The 17,215-nt window shown below is 42.1% G+C and overlaps 1 protein-coding gene across 1 annotated transcript; it reads left to right on the forward strand.

The window, feature by feature from the left end:
- The first annotated feature begins 6,457 nt into the window (after positions 1-6,457).
- On the forward strand, positions 6,458-7,399 carry LOC102275113 (olfactory receptor 5AN1-like). Its single transcript, XM_070383130.1, has one exon. It carries the CDS (start codon positions 6,461-6,463, stop codon positions 7,397-7,399), a length of 939 nt encoding a protein of 312 aa, XP_070239231.1. The 5' UTR covers positions 6,458-6,460.
- The last annotated feature ends 9,816 nt before the right edge of the window (positions 7,400-17,215 follow it).

The raw sequence follows: 17,215 nt of genomic DNA on the forward strand, positions 1-17,215 counted from the left end.
CTCGGCACAGACTCGGCAGTGAGAATGTTTCCTGGTGTATGGAAACTTCTCTCTTTTTAAAGACTCCCTTCCTGGAATGGAGCTCCATCCCTCCCTCTTTTGTCTCTTTTATTGTCTTATATATTTTTTCCTACATCCTTTCGAAGACAATGGGTTGCTTTTCTGGGTGCCTGATGTCCTCTGCCGGCATTCAGAAGTTGTTTTGTGGAATTTACTGGGCATTTAAATGTTCTTTTGATGAATTTGTGGGGTAGAAAGTGTTCTCCCCGTCCTATTTCTCTGCCGTCTTAGCTCCTCCGCCTGTAATTTTGCATTGATCACTGAGGAAGGCTTTCTTATCTCCCCTTGCTATTCTTTGGAACTCTGCATTCAGATACTTATATATTTCCTTTTCTCCTTTGCTTTTTGCTTCTCTTCTTTTCACAGCTATTTGTAAGGCCTCCCCAGACAGCCATTTTGCTTTTTTGCATTTATTTTCCATGGGGATGGTCTTGATCCCTGTCTCCTGTACAATGTCACGAACCTCATTCCATAGTTCATCAGGCACTTTGTCTATCAGATCTAGTCCCTTAAATCTATTTCTCACTTTCACTGTATAACCATAAGGAATTTGATTTAGGTCATACCTGAATGGTCTAGTGGTTTTCCCTACTTTCTTCAATTTAAATATGAATTTGACAATAAGGAGTTCATAATCTGAGCCACAGTAAGTCCCAGTCTGATTTTTGCTGACTGTATAGAGCTTCTCCATCTTTGGCTGCAAAGAATATAATCAATCTGATTTCGGGTGTTGACCAGCTGGTGATGTCCATGTATAGCGTTTTCTCTTGTGTTGTTGGAAGAGGGTGTTTGCTATGACCAGTGCATTCTCTTGGCAAACTCTATTAGCCTTTTCCCTGCTTCATTCCATATTCCAAGGCCAAATTTGCCTGTTATTCCAGGTGTTCCTTGACTTCCTACTTTTGCATTCCAGTCCCCTGTAATGAAAAGGACATCTTTTTGTGTGTTAGTTCTAAAAGGTCTTGTAGTTCTTCATAGAAATATTCAACTTCAGCTTTTTCAGCATTACTGTTTGGGGCATAGACTTGGATTACTGTGATATTGAACGGTTTGCCTAGATGTCCATAGGTGCTTGGATTTATCTCTGGGCTTTCTATTTTGTTTAATTGATCTATATTTCTGTTTTTGTGTCAGTACCATGCTGTCTTAATGACTGTGGCTTTGTAATAGAGCCTGAAGTCGGGCAGGTTGATTCCTCCAGTTCCATTCTTCTTTCTCAAGATTGCTTTGGCTATTTGAGGTTTTTTGTATTTCCATACAAATTGTGAAATTATTTGTTTTAGCTCTGTGAAAAATACTGTTGGTAGCTTGATTGGGATTGCATTGAATCTATAGATTGATTTGGGTAGTATACTCATTTTCACCATATTGATTCTTCCAATCCTTGAACACGGTATATTTCTCCATCTATTAGTGTCCTCTTTGATTTCTTTCTCCACTGTTTTATGGTTTTCTATATATAGTTCTTTTGTTTCTTTAGGTAGATATATTCCTAAGTATTTTATTCTTTTCGTTGCAATGGTGAATGGAATTCTTTCCTTAATTTCTCTATTGTCTCCTTATTAGTGTATAGGAATGCAAGGGTCTTCTGTGTGTTGATTTTATGTCCTGCAACTTTACTATATTCATTGGTTAGCTCTAGTAATTTTCTGGTGGTGTCTTTAGGGTTTTCTATGTAGTGGATCATGTCGTCTGCAAACAGTGAGCTTTACTTCTTTTCCATTTTGGATTCCTTTTATTTCTTTTTCTGCTCTGATTGCTGTGGGAAAAACTTCCAAAATTATGTTGAATAGTAGTGGTGAAAGTGAGCACCCTTGTCTTGTTCCTGACTTTATGGGAAATGCTTTCAATTTTTTACCATTGAGGATAACGTTTGCTGTGGGTTTGTCATGTATAGCTTTTATTATGTTGAGGTATGTTCCTACTATTCCTGCTTTCTGGAGGGTTTTTTTTTTTTTAATCATAAATGGATGTTGAATTTTGTCAAAGGCTTTCTCTGCATCTATTGAGATAATCATATGGTTTTTATTTTTCAATTTGTTAATGTGGTGTATTACATTGATTGACTGGCAGATATTGAAGAATCCTTGCATCCCTGGGATAAAGACCACTTGGTCATGATGCATGATCTTTTTAATGTGCTGTTGGATTCCGATTGCTAGAATTTTGTTAGGATTTTTGCATCTATGTTCATCAGTGATATTGGCCAGTAGTTTTCTTTTTTTGTGGCATCTTTGTCAGGTTTGGTATTATGGTGATGGTGGCCTCAAAGAATGAGTTTGGAACTTTACCTTCCTCTGCAATTTTCTGGAAGAGTTTGAGTAGGATAGGTGTTAGGTCTTCTCTAAATTTTTGGTAGAATTCAGCTGTGAAGCCGTCTGGACCTGGGCTTTTGTTTGCTGGAAGATTTCTGATTACAGTTTCAATTTCCATACTTGTGATGGGTCTGTTAAGATTTTCTATTTCTTCCTGGTTCAGTTTTGGAAAGTTGTCCTTTTCTAAGAATTTGTCCATTTCTTCCAAGTTGTCCATTTTATTGCCATATAATTGCTGATAGTAGTCTCTTATGATCCTTTGTATTTCTGTGTTGTCTGTTGAGATTTCTCAGTTTTCATTTCTAACTTTACTGATTTGATTTTTATCCCCTTGTTTCTTGATGAGTCTGGCTAATGGTTTGTCAATTTTATTTATCCTCTCAAAGAACCAGCTTTTGGCTTTCTTGACTTTTGCTATGGTCTCTTTTGTTTCTTTTGCATTTATTTCTGCCCTAATTTTTAAGATTTCTTTCCTTCTACTAACCCTGGGGTTCTTCATTTCTTCCTATTCTAGTTGCTTTAGGTGTAGAGTTAGGTTATTTGTTGGACTTTTTTCTTGTTTCTTGAGGTATGCCTGTATTGCTATGAACTTTCCCCTTAGCACTGCTTTTACAGTGTCCCACAGGTTTTGGGTTGTTGTGTTTTCATTTTCATTCGTTTCTATGCATATTTTGATTTCTTTTTTGATTTCTTCTGTGATTTGTTGGTTATTCAGCATCGTGTAGTTCAGCCTCCGTATGTTGGAATGTTTAATAGTTTTTCTGCTGTAATTGAGATCTAATCTTACTGCATTGTGGTCAGAAAAGATGCTTGGAAGGATTTCAATGTTTTTGAATTTACCAAGGCTAGATTTATGGCCCAGGATGTGATCTATCCTGGAGAAGGTACTATGTGTGCTTGAGAAAAAGGTGAAATTCATTATTTTGGGATGAAATGTCGTATAGATATCAATTAGGTCTAACTGGTCTATTGTATCATTTAAAGTTTGTGTTTCCTTGTTAATTTTATGTTTAGTTGATCTATCCATAGGTGTGACTGGGTTATTAAAGTGTCCCACTATTATTGTGTTATTGTTAATTTCTCCTTTCATACTTGTTAGCATTTTCTTACATATTGCGGTGTTCCTGTGTTGGGTGCATATATATTTATGATTGTTTAATCTTCTTCTTGGATTGATCCTTTGATCATTATGTAGTGTCCATCTTTGTCTCTTTTCACAGCCTTTGTTTTAAAGTCTATTTTATCTGATATGAGTATTGCTACTCCTGCTTTCTTTTGGTCTCTATTTGTGTGGAAAATCTTTTTCCAGCCCTTCACTTTCAGTCTGTATGTGTCCCTTGTTTTGAGGTAGGTCTCTTGTAGACAATATATGTAGGGGTCTTGTTTTTGTATCCATTCAGCCAGTCTTTGTCTTTTGGTTGGGGCATTCAACCCATTTACATTTAAGGTAATTATTGATAAGTATGATCCCGTTGCCATTTACTTTATTGTTTTGGGTTCAAGTTTATACACCCTTTTTGTGTTTCCTGTCTAGAGAAGATCCTTTATCATTTGTTGGAGAGCTGGTTGGGTGGTGCTGAATTCTCACAGCTTTTACTTGTCTGTAAAGCTTTTGATTTCTCCTTGACTTCCCTGGTGGCTCTGATGGTTAAGCATCTGTCTACAATGTGGGAGACCTCGGTTTGATTCCTGGGTCAGGAAGACCCCTGGAGAAGGAAATGGCAATCCACTCCATTACTATTGCCTGGAAAATCCCATGGACTGAGAAGCCTGGTAGACTACAGTCCATGGGGTGGCAGAGTTGGACACGACTGAGTGACTTCACTTTCACTTTCATATTTGAATGAGATCCTTGCTGGGTACAATAATCTGGGCTGTAGGTTATTTTCTTTCATCACTTTAAGTATGTCCTGCCATTCCTTCCTGGCCTGAAGAGTTTCTATTGAAAGACCAGCTGTTATCCTTATGGTAATCCTCTTGTGTGTTATTTGTGGTTTTTCCCTTGCTGCTTTTAATATTTATTCTTTGTGTTTGATCTTTGTCAATTTGATTAATATGTGTCTTGGGGTGTTTTGCCTTGGGTTTATACTGTTTGGGACTCTCTGGGTTTCTTGGACTTGGGTGATTATTTCCTTCCCCATTTTAGGGAAATTTTCAACTATTATCTCAAATATTTTCTCATGGTCTTTCTTTTTGTCTTCTTTTTCTGGGACTCCTATGATTAGAATGTTGGGGCATTTAACATTGTCCCAGAGGTCTCTGAGATTGTCCTCATTTTTTTAAATTTGTTTTTCTTTTTTCTTCTCTGATTCATTTATTTCTACCATGATATCTTCTACCTCACTAATCCTATCTTCTGTATCTTCTATTCTACTATTTGTTCCCTCCAAGGTGTTTTTGATCTCATTTATTGCATTATTCAGTATATATTGACTCTTTTTTATTTCTTCTTAGTCTTTGTTAAACCTTTCTTGCATCTTCTCAATCCTTGTCTCCAGGCTATTTATCTGTGATTCCATTTTTTTTCAAGATTTTGGATCATTTTCACTATCATTATTCAGAATTCTTTATCAGGTAGATTCCTATCTCTTGCTCTTTTGTTTGGTTTGGTGGGCATTTATCCTGTTCCTTTACCTGCTGGGTATTCCTCTGTCTCTTCATCTTGTTTATATTGCTTTGCTTGGGGTGTCCTTTCTGTATTCTGGCAGTTTGTGGAGTTCTTGTTATTGTGGAGTTTCCTCACTGTGGGTGGGGTTGTATGGGTGGCTTGTCAAGGTTTTCTGGTTAGGGAAGGTTGTGTTGGTGTTCTGGTGGGTGGAGCTGGATTTCTTCTCTCTGGAGTGCAATAAGGTGTCCAGTAATGAGTTATGAGATGTCAGTGGGTTTGGAGTGACTTTGAGCAGCTTGTATATTGAAGCTCAGGGCTGTCTCCCTGTGTTGCTGGAGAATTTGTGTGGTATGTCTTGCTCTGGAACTTGTTAGCCCTTGGGAGGTGCTTGGTTTCAGTGTAGGTTTGGAAGTGTTTGATGAGCTCCTGTCAATTAATGTTCCCTGGAGTCAGGAGTTCTCTGGTGTTCTCAGGATTTGGACTTAAGCCTCCTGCTTCTGGTTTTAAGTCTTGTTTTTACAGTAGCCTCAAGACTTCTCCATCTATACAGCACCATTGATAAAACATCTGTGTTGCCACTACGTGTCCACTAGCCCCTCCGCATTTGGGTTCCAGGAAATCAGACAACCGTCGGGTCTCCATCTATGGCACCCTTGGCCTGCCTCCTCCTAATCCTGGGGGCTGAACCAGCTCCATAAACAGGGTAATTTTTTATGGGCAAAGAAGAAATTTTTGAAAACCCATCTGGATGACCATCATGGGAAGAAGGACTAGTTCAAATTTATCCTGAAATGATGCTGTTTATCCTTTTATTATTATAAAACAACAGTCACATATATTAAATCATCAGAGGTCTTTAAAATCCCTGTTGTTTTAACCAAAGGTCTCTGCATTATACACAAGCACAGAATTTCAATTGCTTTGGCTGAGATAGAGTGTGCTTTATTTCAAAGTTTCAGTCAATTAAAAAATTATGCCTTTTAATTTTTGAGACCTCTTGAAATAATTTGGTTTCCCTTGGGGCTCAGCTGGTAAATAATCTGCCTGCAATTCTGCAACTGCAGAGACACCAGTTCAATTCCTGGGTTGGGAAGATCTGCTGGAGAAATGATAGGCTACTCAATTCACTCTTCTTGGGCTCCCTGGAGGCTCAGCTGGTAAAGAATCTGCTTGCAATGCGGGAGACCTGGGTTTGATCTATGGGTTGGGAAGACCCCCTGGAGAAGGGAAAGGCTACCCACTCCAGTATTCTGGCCTGGAGAACTCCATGGACTCTGTAGTCCATGGAGCATTGAGAAGGCACTTCTTGACAATTCAAGATGAAAAGCTGCGGTCTCTCCCTAGGACAGTGGAGCATTCCCCTTTTCCAGTGCTCAATGGGGGAAAATACGGTATATATGAGACTTATAATGCTATCATTTCATGAGTAGGCAATGTATTCTCTTGTCTCTTTTCTGATTTTAAGAGCATCAAACCAATGATTGGAGGAAGAAATATCACAGAGATCACTCATTTTATCCTGTTGGGATTCTCAGATTTTCCCAGAATCATAGTAGTGCTCTTTGTCGTGTTCCTGGTGATATACATTTTGACCCTGACTTGGAACCTGTCGCTCCTCATCTTAATAAGAATGGACTCCCACCTCCACACCCCCATGTACTTCTTTCTCAGTAATCTGTCCTTCATGGACATCTGCTATGTGACCTCCACAGCCCCCAAGATGCTCTACGACTTCTTCCAGGAGCGGCAAACTATCACCTTTGTGGCTTGTGCTGTTCAGTACTTTGTATTCTCCACCATGGGGCTGAGTGAGTCTTGCCTCATGACCGCCATGGCTTATGACCGATATGCCGCCATTTGTAACCCACTCCTGTATTCGTCAGTCATGTCGCCCGCTCTCTGCGGTCGGATGGTGCTGGGATCCTACTTGGCTGGACTTTCTGCTTCTATATTCCAATTATGTTTCATGCTCCAGCTCCATTTCTGTGGGCCTAATGTCATCAACCACTTTTTCTGTGACATGCCACAGCTGTTAGTTCTATCCTGTACTGACACGTTCTCTGTACAACTCTTTACTGCTTTATTGACAATGATCTTTGGGGTAATAAATGTTTCCATTATCATGATATCCTATGTCTACATTGTCATTTCCATCATGAAGATCACAACAGGAAGTGGCAGGTCCAAGGCTTTCAACACCTGTGCTTCCCACCTGACAGCAGTCACTCTCTTCTATACCTCAGGTATGTTTGTCTATTTGAGTTCCAGCTCTGGTGGTTCCTCCAGCTTTGACAGATTTGCGTCGGTCTTCTACACTGTGATGATTCCCATGTTGAATCCTTTGATTTACAGTCTGAGAAACAAAGAAATCAAAGATGCCTTGAAGAGGTTGCAAAAGAAGAGAGGGTGTTGCTAAAGTCATAGGTTGAGATTTCTGACAGATTTGTCTTTTTTTTTAATCATCTTAACCCTCAATAATCAGAGAAGGCAATGGCACCCCACTCTAGTACTCCTGACTGGAAAATTCCATGGACAGAGGAGCCTGGTGTGCTGCAGCCCATGGGGTCCCTAAGAGTTGGACATGACTGAGCAGCTTCACTTTCACTTTTCACTTTCATGCATTGGAGAAGGAAATGGCAACCCACTCACTCCAGTGTTCTTGCCTGGAGAATCCCAGGAACGGGGGAGCCTGGTGGGTGCCATCTGTGGGGTCACACAAAGTCGGACACGCCTGAAGTGACTTAGCAGCAGCAGCAACCCTCAATAATATTCCTATGAATGGACTATAAAATTCCTAGTGCCTTTGGCAAAGGGGGCTTAGTTTGATATGCAATATGCCAATATGGAGCAACAGCTGACTTGTTGCCACATGAATATGATATCTTCACGTCTTGGAGGTTCATAGTTTTCATCCTACATGAGGAGTGGCCTCAACATTTATTAATATATCTGTAAGTATTTGTGAAACATTAAGGTTTAGAACCTTGCTACTTCTTTTTTGCTTCTGAGAGGGAGCCCTGTTCCATCTCGGGCTTCTGACCCTGAAGGAGAGACCTGACAGAGGCCCCAGGAGTGTGTACACCTTGTCCTTCAAATATTTGGATGTAGCGTAATCCAGACATGGTGCTCACTGATGTCCATTCTGGGCATCTGACAAGAATGAAACGGAACACAGAGGAGAAATGTGTCTTTGGACAGAAACAGGTATACAATTGGCTTGGTTGTGCCTCCTGGGAAGACCAGTCTGAGATAGCTTATGCTTGTTCAAAGCCTCTTTTGGGGCTTAATATCTAATAAAATTTTGATTACATCCTAGTTTCCACCAGCTGTAACCTAAGGAAGGAGGAGGTGATTTGAATCATAAAGAGAAATGGAATGATGCATGTGGTCCCTTCAGTGTCATTTACTCATGACTCTGATGATGTAATTTCTTGCAACTGGTACCCAGTGGGGATTTCTGATGGGAGATGATATTCAAAATCCATGTCACAGCCAATAGTAATTTCTGCCACTGTGGGACTCAAACTTTTCTTTCTCTTCTGCCCTCCTTAGCCTGGAAAATTACTCTGTTTGACATAGCCAATGGGACTGGATCACCCAATTATTTCTGACCTCAAAAGGATCTATTAAAATTTGATGTGAGGAGACTTATGTGGGAAATTATTGTGATAATAGCACTACTGAATATTCAATATTGCAGGGAGTAAAAACAAATATGGAAAATTGGCATACGTCTCTTCCTCCCGTGTGCGTACAGTGTTTTATCTCCTAGAGATCTATGGCTGCAGGGGTGGTATGTTGGCTGGAGTAGAGTTGATAGTGTTGCTTAATGCTGTTTATTCCCAGGAATCCTCAAGGGCCAGGAGACAAAATAGTGGGATGGGCAGGGTTCCCAATTGTCATCAGTTTCATTGTTGAAGAAAGATAAAAAGCTTTTGGTCATTGTGGTCTGGTTCAAAAGAGAAACAACAGGTATAGCAGCATTCACTATTGATTTGAAACTTGAACAAACTGATATAAACCAGATGTCATTTACATTTACATATTACCCTTGGAGATTCACTGGGCTCTTAATGAATGTTTGGGAGGTCTCATTTTCAACAAGCTGCATGAACTATTCTGTTTAATGAAGGACTGTAAATACAGGTGTATTTTAAGTCTTTGCCAAATCTCCCATGAGTTTACACATGCGTAAGATTTAGAAAGGGAGGATTGTTGAAACTCTGGTGGGTGGGGCTTATCCTATGATAAGGAACATATAATATGAATAAAGGATGTTTTGCCTCCCTTGCAGGTATTTGTGGTTGCTGTTTAGTTGCTAAGACATGTCTGACTGTTTGAGACCCCATGCACTGCAGCACGCCAGGCTTCCCTGTCCTTCACTATCTCCCAGAGTTTACTCAAACTCATGTTCATTGAGTTGGTGATGCCATCCAACCATCTCATCCTTTGTTGCTCCCTTCTCCTCCTGCCATCAATCTTTCTCAGCATCAGATATGTATGTACATGTGTGTATATATATATATATACACACACACACACACATATATATATGTATACATATGTTTTTCTGAAGCATTGATGTATGAGTCTGTTCTTAAGGGGCCATGATGACTTCCTTAGGAGACAGAACTCTGTTGGATGTTAGTGCATGGAAATGCAACTAATTTCTGTACATCAGTTTTATATCCTGTATGTTTACTGAATTTGTTGATTACTTATGCCAGTTTTTTTGGGGGAGTCTTCAAGATTTTTCTCTGGGTGGGATTTTATCATCTGCAGTTAATGACAATTTTACTTTCTCCTTCATCCTTCAGATTAGATTGTTGTAATTCTCTGTAGTTACCATTTATCCTGTGTTATACATTTGTATATGTTTTCATGTTACTATTACATTGGCCAAAATGTTCAGTCATGTTTTACTGTAATATCTGGAGTTTTTCCAACCTCATATAACTATACCAGCTCCACACACTTGCTTCCCCTCGCAACTGATACCTTAAGCTTGTATGTCTTTTTGGTTCTTGCAGCTTACCAGGTTGGCTACTGACAACCTTTCTTTCATTTTGCAGAGTGTGGAAATATAGCTCAAATTGTGCTTTTTCCCTTGTCCCTAGAGCATGGTCCAATTTTCTGAGTGTGTTTATTGTTTACCAAAGTTCATTATCCTGTCACACCTGAGAATGAGCACAATGAGCTGATGCAGTTGGGGAACACGTGTGTTAGAACTTGGGGCATTGAGATCACTTCAGACCAGATGTGAGCATCCTTAGATGAAGTTCTCACAGAGTCATTGTTGGGCTTCCTGCAGGAGTCATGAAAAGAGCAGAAAACAAATCCTTTTAATGATTTTCTTATCTTCCTCTTTCTCTATCTCTTCCATCCCCCAGTCATGAAGATCCTGCTTTAGGACTTTGGGTGCTGTGACAGAGAAACACATTCCTCTATAGAATTCTACAGGCATATAATCACCCTATCCCTCTGCTTCCTGGGAGACACTGTTGCCAGCTAGTTCAGCTCTGTGCTCTGTTGCCTTGTTGGATGGGTGGCAAGGTCCTGCTTCTTCCAGTGGATACAAAGTCTTTTTTTTTTGCTCCAATGGAGTCAGGGTTCCCCAGTGGCTCAGTGGTAAAGAATCTGCTTTCAATGCAGAAGCTGCAGGAGACCCAGACTCGATCTCTGGGTTGGGAAGATCCCCTGGAGAAGGGCATGGCAACCCACTCTAGTACTCTTGCTTGAAGAATCCCAAGGACAGGGGAGTCCGGCGGGCTACAGTCCATGGGGTGGCAAAGAGTCAGACAGGACTGAAGTGACTTAGCACATTAGCAGAGCACACACTAGCATACCAATGGAATACTAAAATCTCTCCTTGGGAATGCTGGACTTCTGCAAAGTCTCTCTCATCCATGGATGTTGGACCAACCCAATCATTCTTGCAGTTTTCCCCAATCACAGCCAAGAGGGGTCGGGCCAGTTGGCTGGCTGTTGGTTCTGCAGCCATGCCAAGATCTGTATGCCTATTATCTGATGCACAGGTGGGAAGGACTCCACTCAGGTCTGTTGGCATATAGTGCTGAATCCCACAACTCCCCAAAGGTGCTTTTATTCGCGGATGGTGGTGGTGGTCTAGTCACTAAGTAACTTCTGACTCTTGCGACTCCACAGATGTAGCCCACCCACCAGGTTCCCCTGTCCATGGATTTCCCAGGCAAGGATACTGGAGCAGGTAGCTGTAGCAAGAGGTTGAATCACGCGAAGACACCGGGATTCTTGGCCCCTGGAGGAGAAGTATTCAATCCGGGGCCAGAGACAAGGCTTGATCGCTCAGAGCTTTTGTGTAATCAAGTTTTATTAAAGTATAAAGGAGATAGAGAAAGCTTCTGACATAGGCATCAGAAGGGGACAGGAAGAGTACCTGCTTGCTAGTGTTAACAATGAAGTTATATAATCCAAGGAATGTCTGGATGTTGTAAAGACCTCATCAGATCTACTCCCATAATTTACATTTTAAGATAACAATGTCCTCAGGCAGGATACATCCTTGTAAAGACCAAGTCTACTCCCATAATTTACATTTTTTCAAATTTTATTTAATTTTTAAACTTTACATAATTGTATTAGTTTTTCCAAATATCAAAATGAATCCACCACAGGTATATATGTGTTCCCCATCCTGAACCCTCCTCCCTCCTCCCTCCTCCCTCCCCATACCATCCCTCTGGGTCGTCCCAGTGCACTAGCCCCAAGCGTCCAGTATCGTGCATCGAACCTGGACTGGCATCTCTTTTCATACATGATATTCTACATGTTTCAATGCCATTCTCCCAAATCTTCCCACCCTCTCCCTCTCCCACAGAGTCCATAAGACTGTTCTATACATCACTGTCTCTTTTGCTGTCTCGTTCACAGGGTTATTGTTACCATCTTTCTAAATTCCATATATATGCGTTAGTATACTGTATTGGTGTTTTTCCTTCTGGCTTACTTCAGTCTGTATAATAGGCTCCAGTTTCATCCACCTCATTAGAACTGATTCAAATGTATTCTTTTTAATGGCTGAGTAATACTCCATTGTGTATATGTACCACAGCTTTCTTATCCATTCATCTGCTGATGGGCATCTAGGTTGCTTCCATGTCCTGGCTATTATAAACAGTGCTGCGATGAACATTGGGGTACACGTGTCTCTTTCCCTTCTGGTTTCCTCAGTGTGTATGCCTAGCAGTGGGATTGCTGGATCATAAGGCAGTTCTATTTCCAGTTTTTAAAGGAATCTCCACAGTGTTCTCCATAGTGGCTGTACTAGTTTGCATTCCCACCAACAGTGTAAGAGGGTTCCCTTTTCTCCACACCCTTTCCAGCATTTACATAATTTACATTTTAAGATAACACTGTCCTCAGGCAGGATACATTATTGTTATATAATCCTAAGGAACGTGGATAAAGAAAAAAAGTTTGTCCTTTCTTCCTCCTTGAGAATTCCAGACCCCTCTCTCCTTGGGGACCCCTAGACTCCTTATCAACCTGCCTAGGAAATGACTCAGTGGTCAGGCTCTCTCGCCCCACGTTATGTAACAGCTGAGCTCCTTTACAGCACTGCGCATGTGATCAGGAGGTACTGGCTTGATCAGGAGCTGCTTTGTGCTGTAGGCATATGCGGGCTCCACCCAAACACACCTGCCGCATTACTTTCGTGTTCCCGCCGTGTCCATTTGGTCAGCTAGAGAGGAGAGAACACAGCATGTCTACTGCTACGGCTGCTGATCAAACAGACGAGAATAACCGTATCTGCAGTTCCTAGGGCACCTCGAGTCTCTTTCCAGCCTCTTAGCTCTCGCCTTGCCTGCCCTGGGTTCAGTGAACAGTGTGGACAGCGAGGACAGCAAGACAACTGGCATCAGGAGCAGGATCAGCGATAGAGTCGCCATTCCCTTCTCTAGGGGATCTTCCTGACCCAGGATCGAACCTGCGCTTTCCTGTGTCTCCTGCATTGCAGGCGGATTCTTTACTGCTGAGCCACCAGGGGAGAGAGATGCTGATTTTCCGTTGTTGAAAGGGGTAATAAAAAGAAGGAATGTCATGACACAATTATGCTGACTCACTGTTGTTTTGTAAGTTTTAAAGCTTTAAATATGCTATATTAAAAAAAAAAAAAAAAGCTGTTGAGACGTTTTCAACAAGATGGCAGATTTTACCCTGGCATCTTTTTGTTTACATTATTTATTTTTTAATTGAATGATAATTCCTTTACAGAATTTTGCTGTTTTCTGTCAAACCTCAACATGAATCAGCCACAGGTGTACATATATTCCTTCCCTCTTGAACCTCCCTCCCATCTCCCGCCCCATCCCACCCCTCTAGGTTGATACAGAGCTGCTGTTTGAGTTCCCTAGAGGCATACAGCAAATTTCCACTGGCTATCTATTTTGCATACGGTAATGTAAGTTTCCATGTTACATTACCCTGGCATTTTGCTCATTACCAATTACATTGCACTGAAATGACTTGCAAAACTTGCAAATAGTGAATTATCCTTATTACTACTGAAGTGAGAGATAACGAGAGTCCATATGTCAGGAAATTTGAGTAATTTTTGATGTCACTCTACTGATTATATGAGACTAAAGCATCTTATGTGGCAGAAAGTGACGCTTTGTAAATTCTCTCCTGACCTCCTCTGTTTAGAGAGGGCATAGCACTAAGTAGATGTGAGCTGAGGAATAATCAAGAGAACTTCAATAATTAAAAAAAACCAACAAAACAATAACTAATGCTACTCAAACTGAAAAAAATTTTTTAAAAAGATGTAGTGTGTGTGTGAGTTCAACTCACTTCTTAGGAAGGGAAATTTTTAAAAATTATCAGTTGAATAAACAAGAAAGGTAGGGTCTCACTGGGTTAGCAGTGAGCACTGCTGTATAGCAAGGGCTGGAAGGAGTATTTATGGAACCCATGGAATTCACTGGGGCATCTCCTGACATTTCTGGGCCTAGAGATGGGTTAACAGGCAATTGTGGCAACCGAAAGCTACACAGAACAAGGTAACTCAGGGCTCAGTTTCTTCAGGAATGTAGGGATGGTCTAACCCTCTAGATAAGCAACTTAGACCATCTGAAATAATGGCTAAGAGTGCGGGAAATCTGAAACTGGTTGAGGAGGGATAAGATTAATTATATGGAACCTCAGATCTAGCTGCTGGAGCAAGGAAGGTTACTTGCTTCTTAGCTCTATTGACTGTACCTCCCCTCCTGGGTAGAAGGAATGGCATCTTGTTCCTGCCAAAGTGGAGCCTCCATATTGTAACAGTGAAACTGGACACAGTCAGAGGCTGGGCTGGATGACTCACAAGCTGGAATCAAGATTGCTTGAAGTATCAACAACCTCATGTATGCAGATGATACAACTCCAATGGCAGAAAGCAAAGAGGAACTCAAGAGCCTCTTGAGGGTGAAAGAGGGAGTGAAAAAGCTGGCTTAAAACTCAACATTAAAAAAAACTAAGATTATGGCCTCCTGTCCCATGACTTCATGGCAAATAGATGAGGAAACAGTGGAAACAGTGACAGATTTATTTTCTTGGGCTCCAAAATCACTGCGGACTGTGACTGCAGCCACAAAATTAAAAGATGCTTGCTCCTTGGAAGAGAGGTTATGACAAACCTAGACAGTGTATTATCACTTTGCTGACAAAGGTCCATAGAGTCAAAGCCATGATTTTTCTAGTAGTCATGTACGAACTTGAGAAATGGATCATAAAGAAGGCTGAACACCAAAGAGTTTGAACTGTGGTGTTGGAGAAGACTCTTGAGAGTCCCTTGGACAGCAAGGAGATCACACCAGTCACTCCTAAAGGAAATCAACACTGAGTATTCACTGGAAGGACTGATGCTGAAGCTCCAATACTTTGGCCACCTGAAGCGAAGAGCAGACTCTTTTCAGACCCTGATGCTGGGAAAGACTGAGGGCAAGAAGAGAAGGGAGTTGCAGAGGATGAGATGGTTAGATAACATCACTGACTTAATGGACATGAGTTTGAGCAAATTCTGGGAGACAGTGAAGGACAGGGAAACCTGGTGTGCTGCAGTCCATGGGGTTGCAAAGAATCAGACATGACTGAGCGACTGAACTACAGGAGGTATGAACAGATATGAGCAGTGAAAGTGAAAGTCGCTCAGTTGTGTCTGATTCGGTGACCCCATGGACTATACAGTCCACGGAATTCTCCAGGCCAGAATACTGGAGTGGGAAGCCATTCCCTTCTCCAGGGGATCTTCCCAACTCAGGGATCAAACCCAGATCTCCCGCATTGCAGGAGGATGAGCAGTGAAATTGTTATCTATTTCAGATACCTCACTTCAGATATGCTGGGATGCACCTATTTCTGTTTGTTTGTTTTTGTTATAGACCCAGTTGTTGATGTTGCAACCAATCTGCAAGGCTTCTAATGCATTTCACCTGGGCGGGGTCTGACCGTCTCTTGCCTCATGCTCACTCCTCTCTGTGTGTGCATGCTCAGTCGCCCAGTTGTGTCCCAACTCTTTGCACCCTATGGGAGGTAGCCCGCAGGCTTCTCCATCCATGGGATTCTCCAGGCAAGAATACCGGAGTGGGTTGTCATGCCCTCCTCCAGAAGGTGGCCCCCACCCAGGGACCCAACCCTCCCCTGCCTCCTGTGTCTCTTGCATTGCAGGCGGATTCTTTACCGCTGAGCCACCAGGGAAGCCCTGCTCACTCCCTCTGTTCCACACAAAATATTGACTGTGCCTTTGACCTAGGAGAGAATAAACACCTACTTAATTGCTCTGTCGCCTTGTTCTCTGTTATTAGAACAGGTATGAATACATTCTCCAGCAAGAGTCGTCTTGTCTCATTGCAGTGAACAGTGATAGGGTAAGGAGAGAGAGAAAAATGATAGTTCACATGACAGATGCACAAGCTTAAAACTAGAAGCTACGTTTAAACAATCAGTATAAACCCCTGTGGAATTTACTTACTAGAGAGGAAAATAGAAGCAGAGAAATTCCTTAGAAAATTCACCGAGTAGCAAGTAACAACCAGGAGGAATTTGTAGGACCTGTAAACATTTCTCGGTAGCAGCGACGGGCGCGCTAAGCGCTGCCGAGAGGAGCCACCCCACGTCCGAGGTCTTTGGCAGAACATGGGAGGACCCCATGCCCGAAGGGCAGTGGCCAAGAGGAGTTACCCCGCGTCCGAGGTCAGGGTTGGCTGGGAGGACATACCCCACACCCCAAGCCCAAGGCCAAGGGCAGCGGCCGGGAGGAGCAACCCCACATCCAAGGAGCAGTGGCTGCGCAGGCGCAGGAAGGCCTAGAGGAGCTATCCCACGTTGAAGGTCAGGAAGGGCGGCAGTGAGGAGATACCCCTAGTCCAAGTTAAGGAGCAATGGCTGTGCTCTGCTGGAGCAGCCGTGAAGAGATACCCCACACCCAAGGTAAGAGAAACCCAAGTAAGATGGTAGGTGTTGCAAGTGGGCACCAGAGGGCAAACACACTGAAACCATACTCACAGAAAACTAGTCAATCTAATCACACTAGGACCACAGCCTTGTCTAACTCAATGAAACTAAGCCATGCCCATGGGGCAACCCAAGACCGGAGGGTCATGGTGGAGAGATCTGACAGAATGTGGTCCACTGGAGAAGGGAACGGCAAACCACTTCAGTATTCTTTCCTTGAGAACCCCATGAACAGTATGAAAAGGCAAAATGATAGGATACTGAAAAAGAAACTCCCCAGGTCAGTAGGTTCCCAATATGCTACTGGATATCAGTGGAGAAATAACTCCAGAAAGAATGAAGGGATGGAGCCAAAGCAAAAAGAATACCCAGCTGTGGATGTGACTGGTGATAGAAGCAAGGTCCAATGCTGTAAAGAGCAATATTGCATAGGAACCTGTAATGTCAGGTCCATCAATCAAGGCAAATTGGAAGTGGTCAAACAAGAGATGGCAAGAGTGAATGTCGACATTCTAGGAATCAGCGAACTGAAATGGACTGGAATGGGAGAATTTAACTCAGATGACCATTATATGTACTACTGCAGGCAGGAATCCCTCAGAAGAAATGGAGTGGCCATCATGGTCAACAAAAGAGTCCGAAATGCAGTACTTGGATGCAATCTCAAAAACGACAGAATGATCTCTGTTCATTTCCAAGGCAAACCATTCAATATCACAGTAATCCAAGTCTACGCCCCAACCAGGAATGCTGAAGA

Source organism: Bos mutus, chromosome 15 (genome assembly GCF_027580195.1).
Source record: "Bos mutus isolate GX-2022 chromosome 15, NWIPB_WYAK_1.1, whole genome shotgun sequence".
NCBI lineage: Eukaryota > Metazoa > Chordata > Mammalia > Artiodactyla > Bovidae > Bos > Bos mutus.

Excerpts from the sequence above, each read along its gene's own strand:
- LOC102275113 (XM_070383130.1), top strand. The coding sequence starts at position 6,461 with ATGATTGGAGGAAGAAATATCACAGAGATCACTCATTTTATCCTGTTG.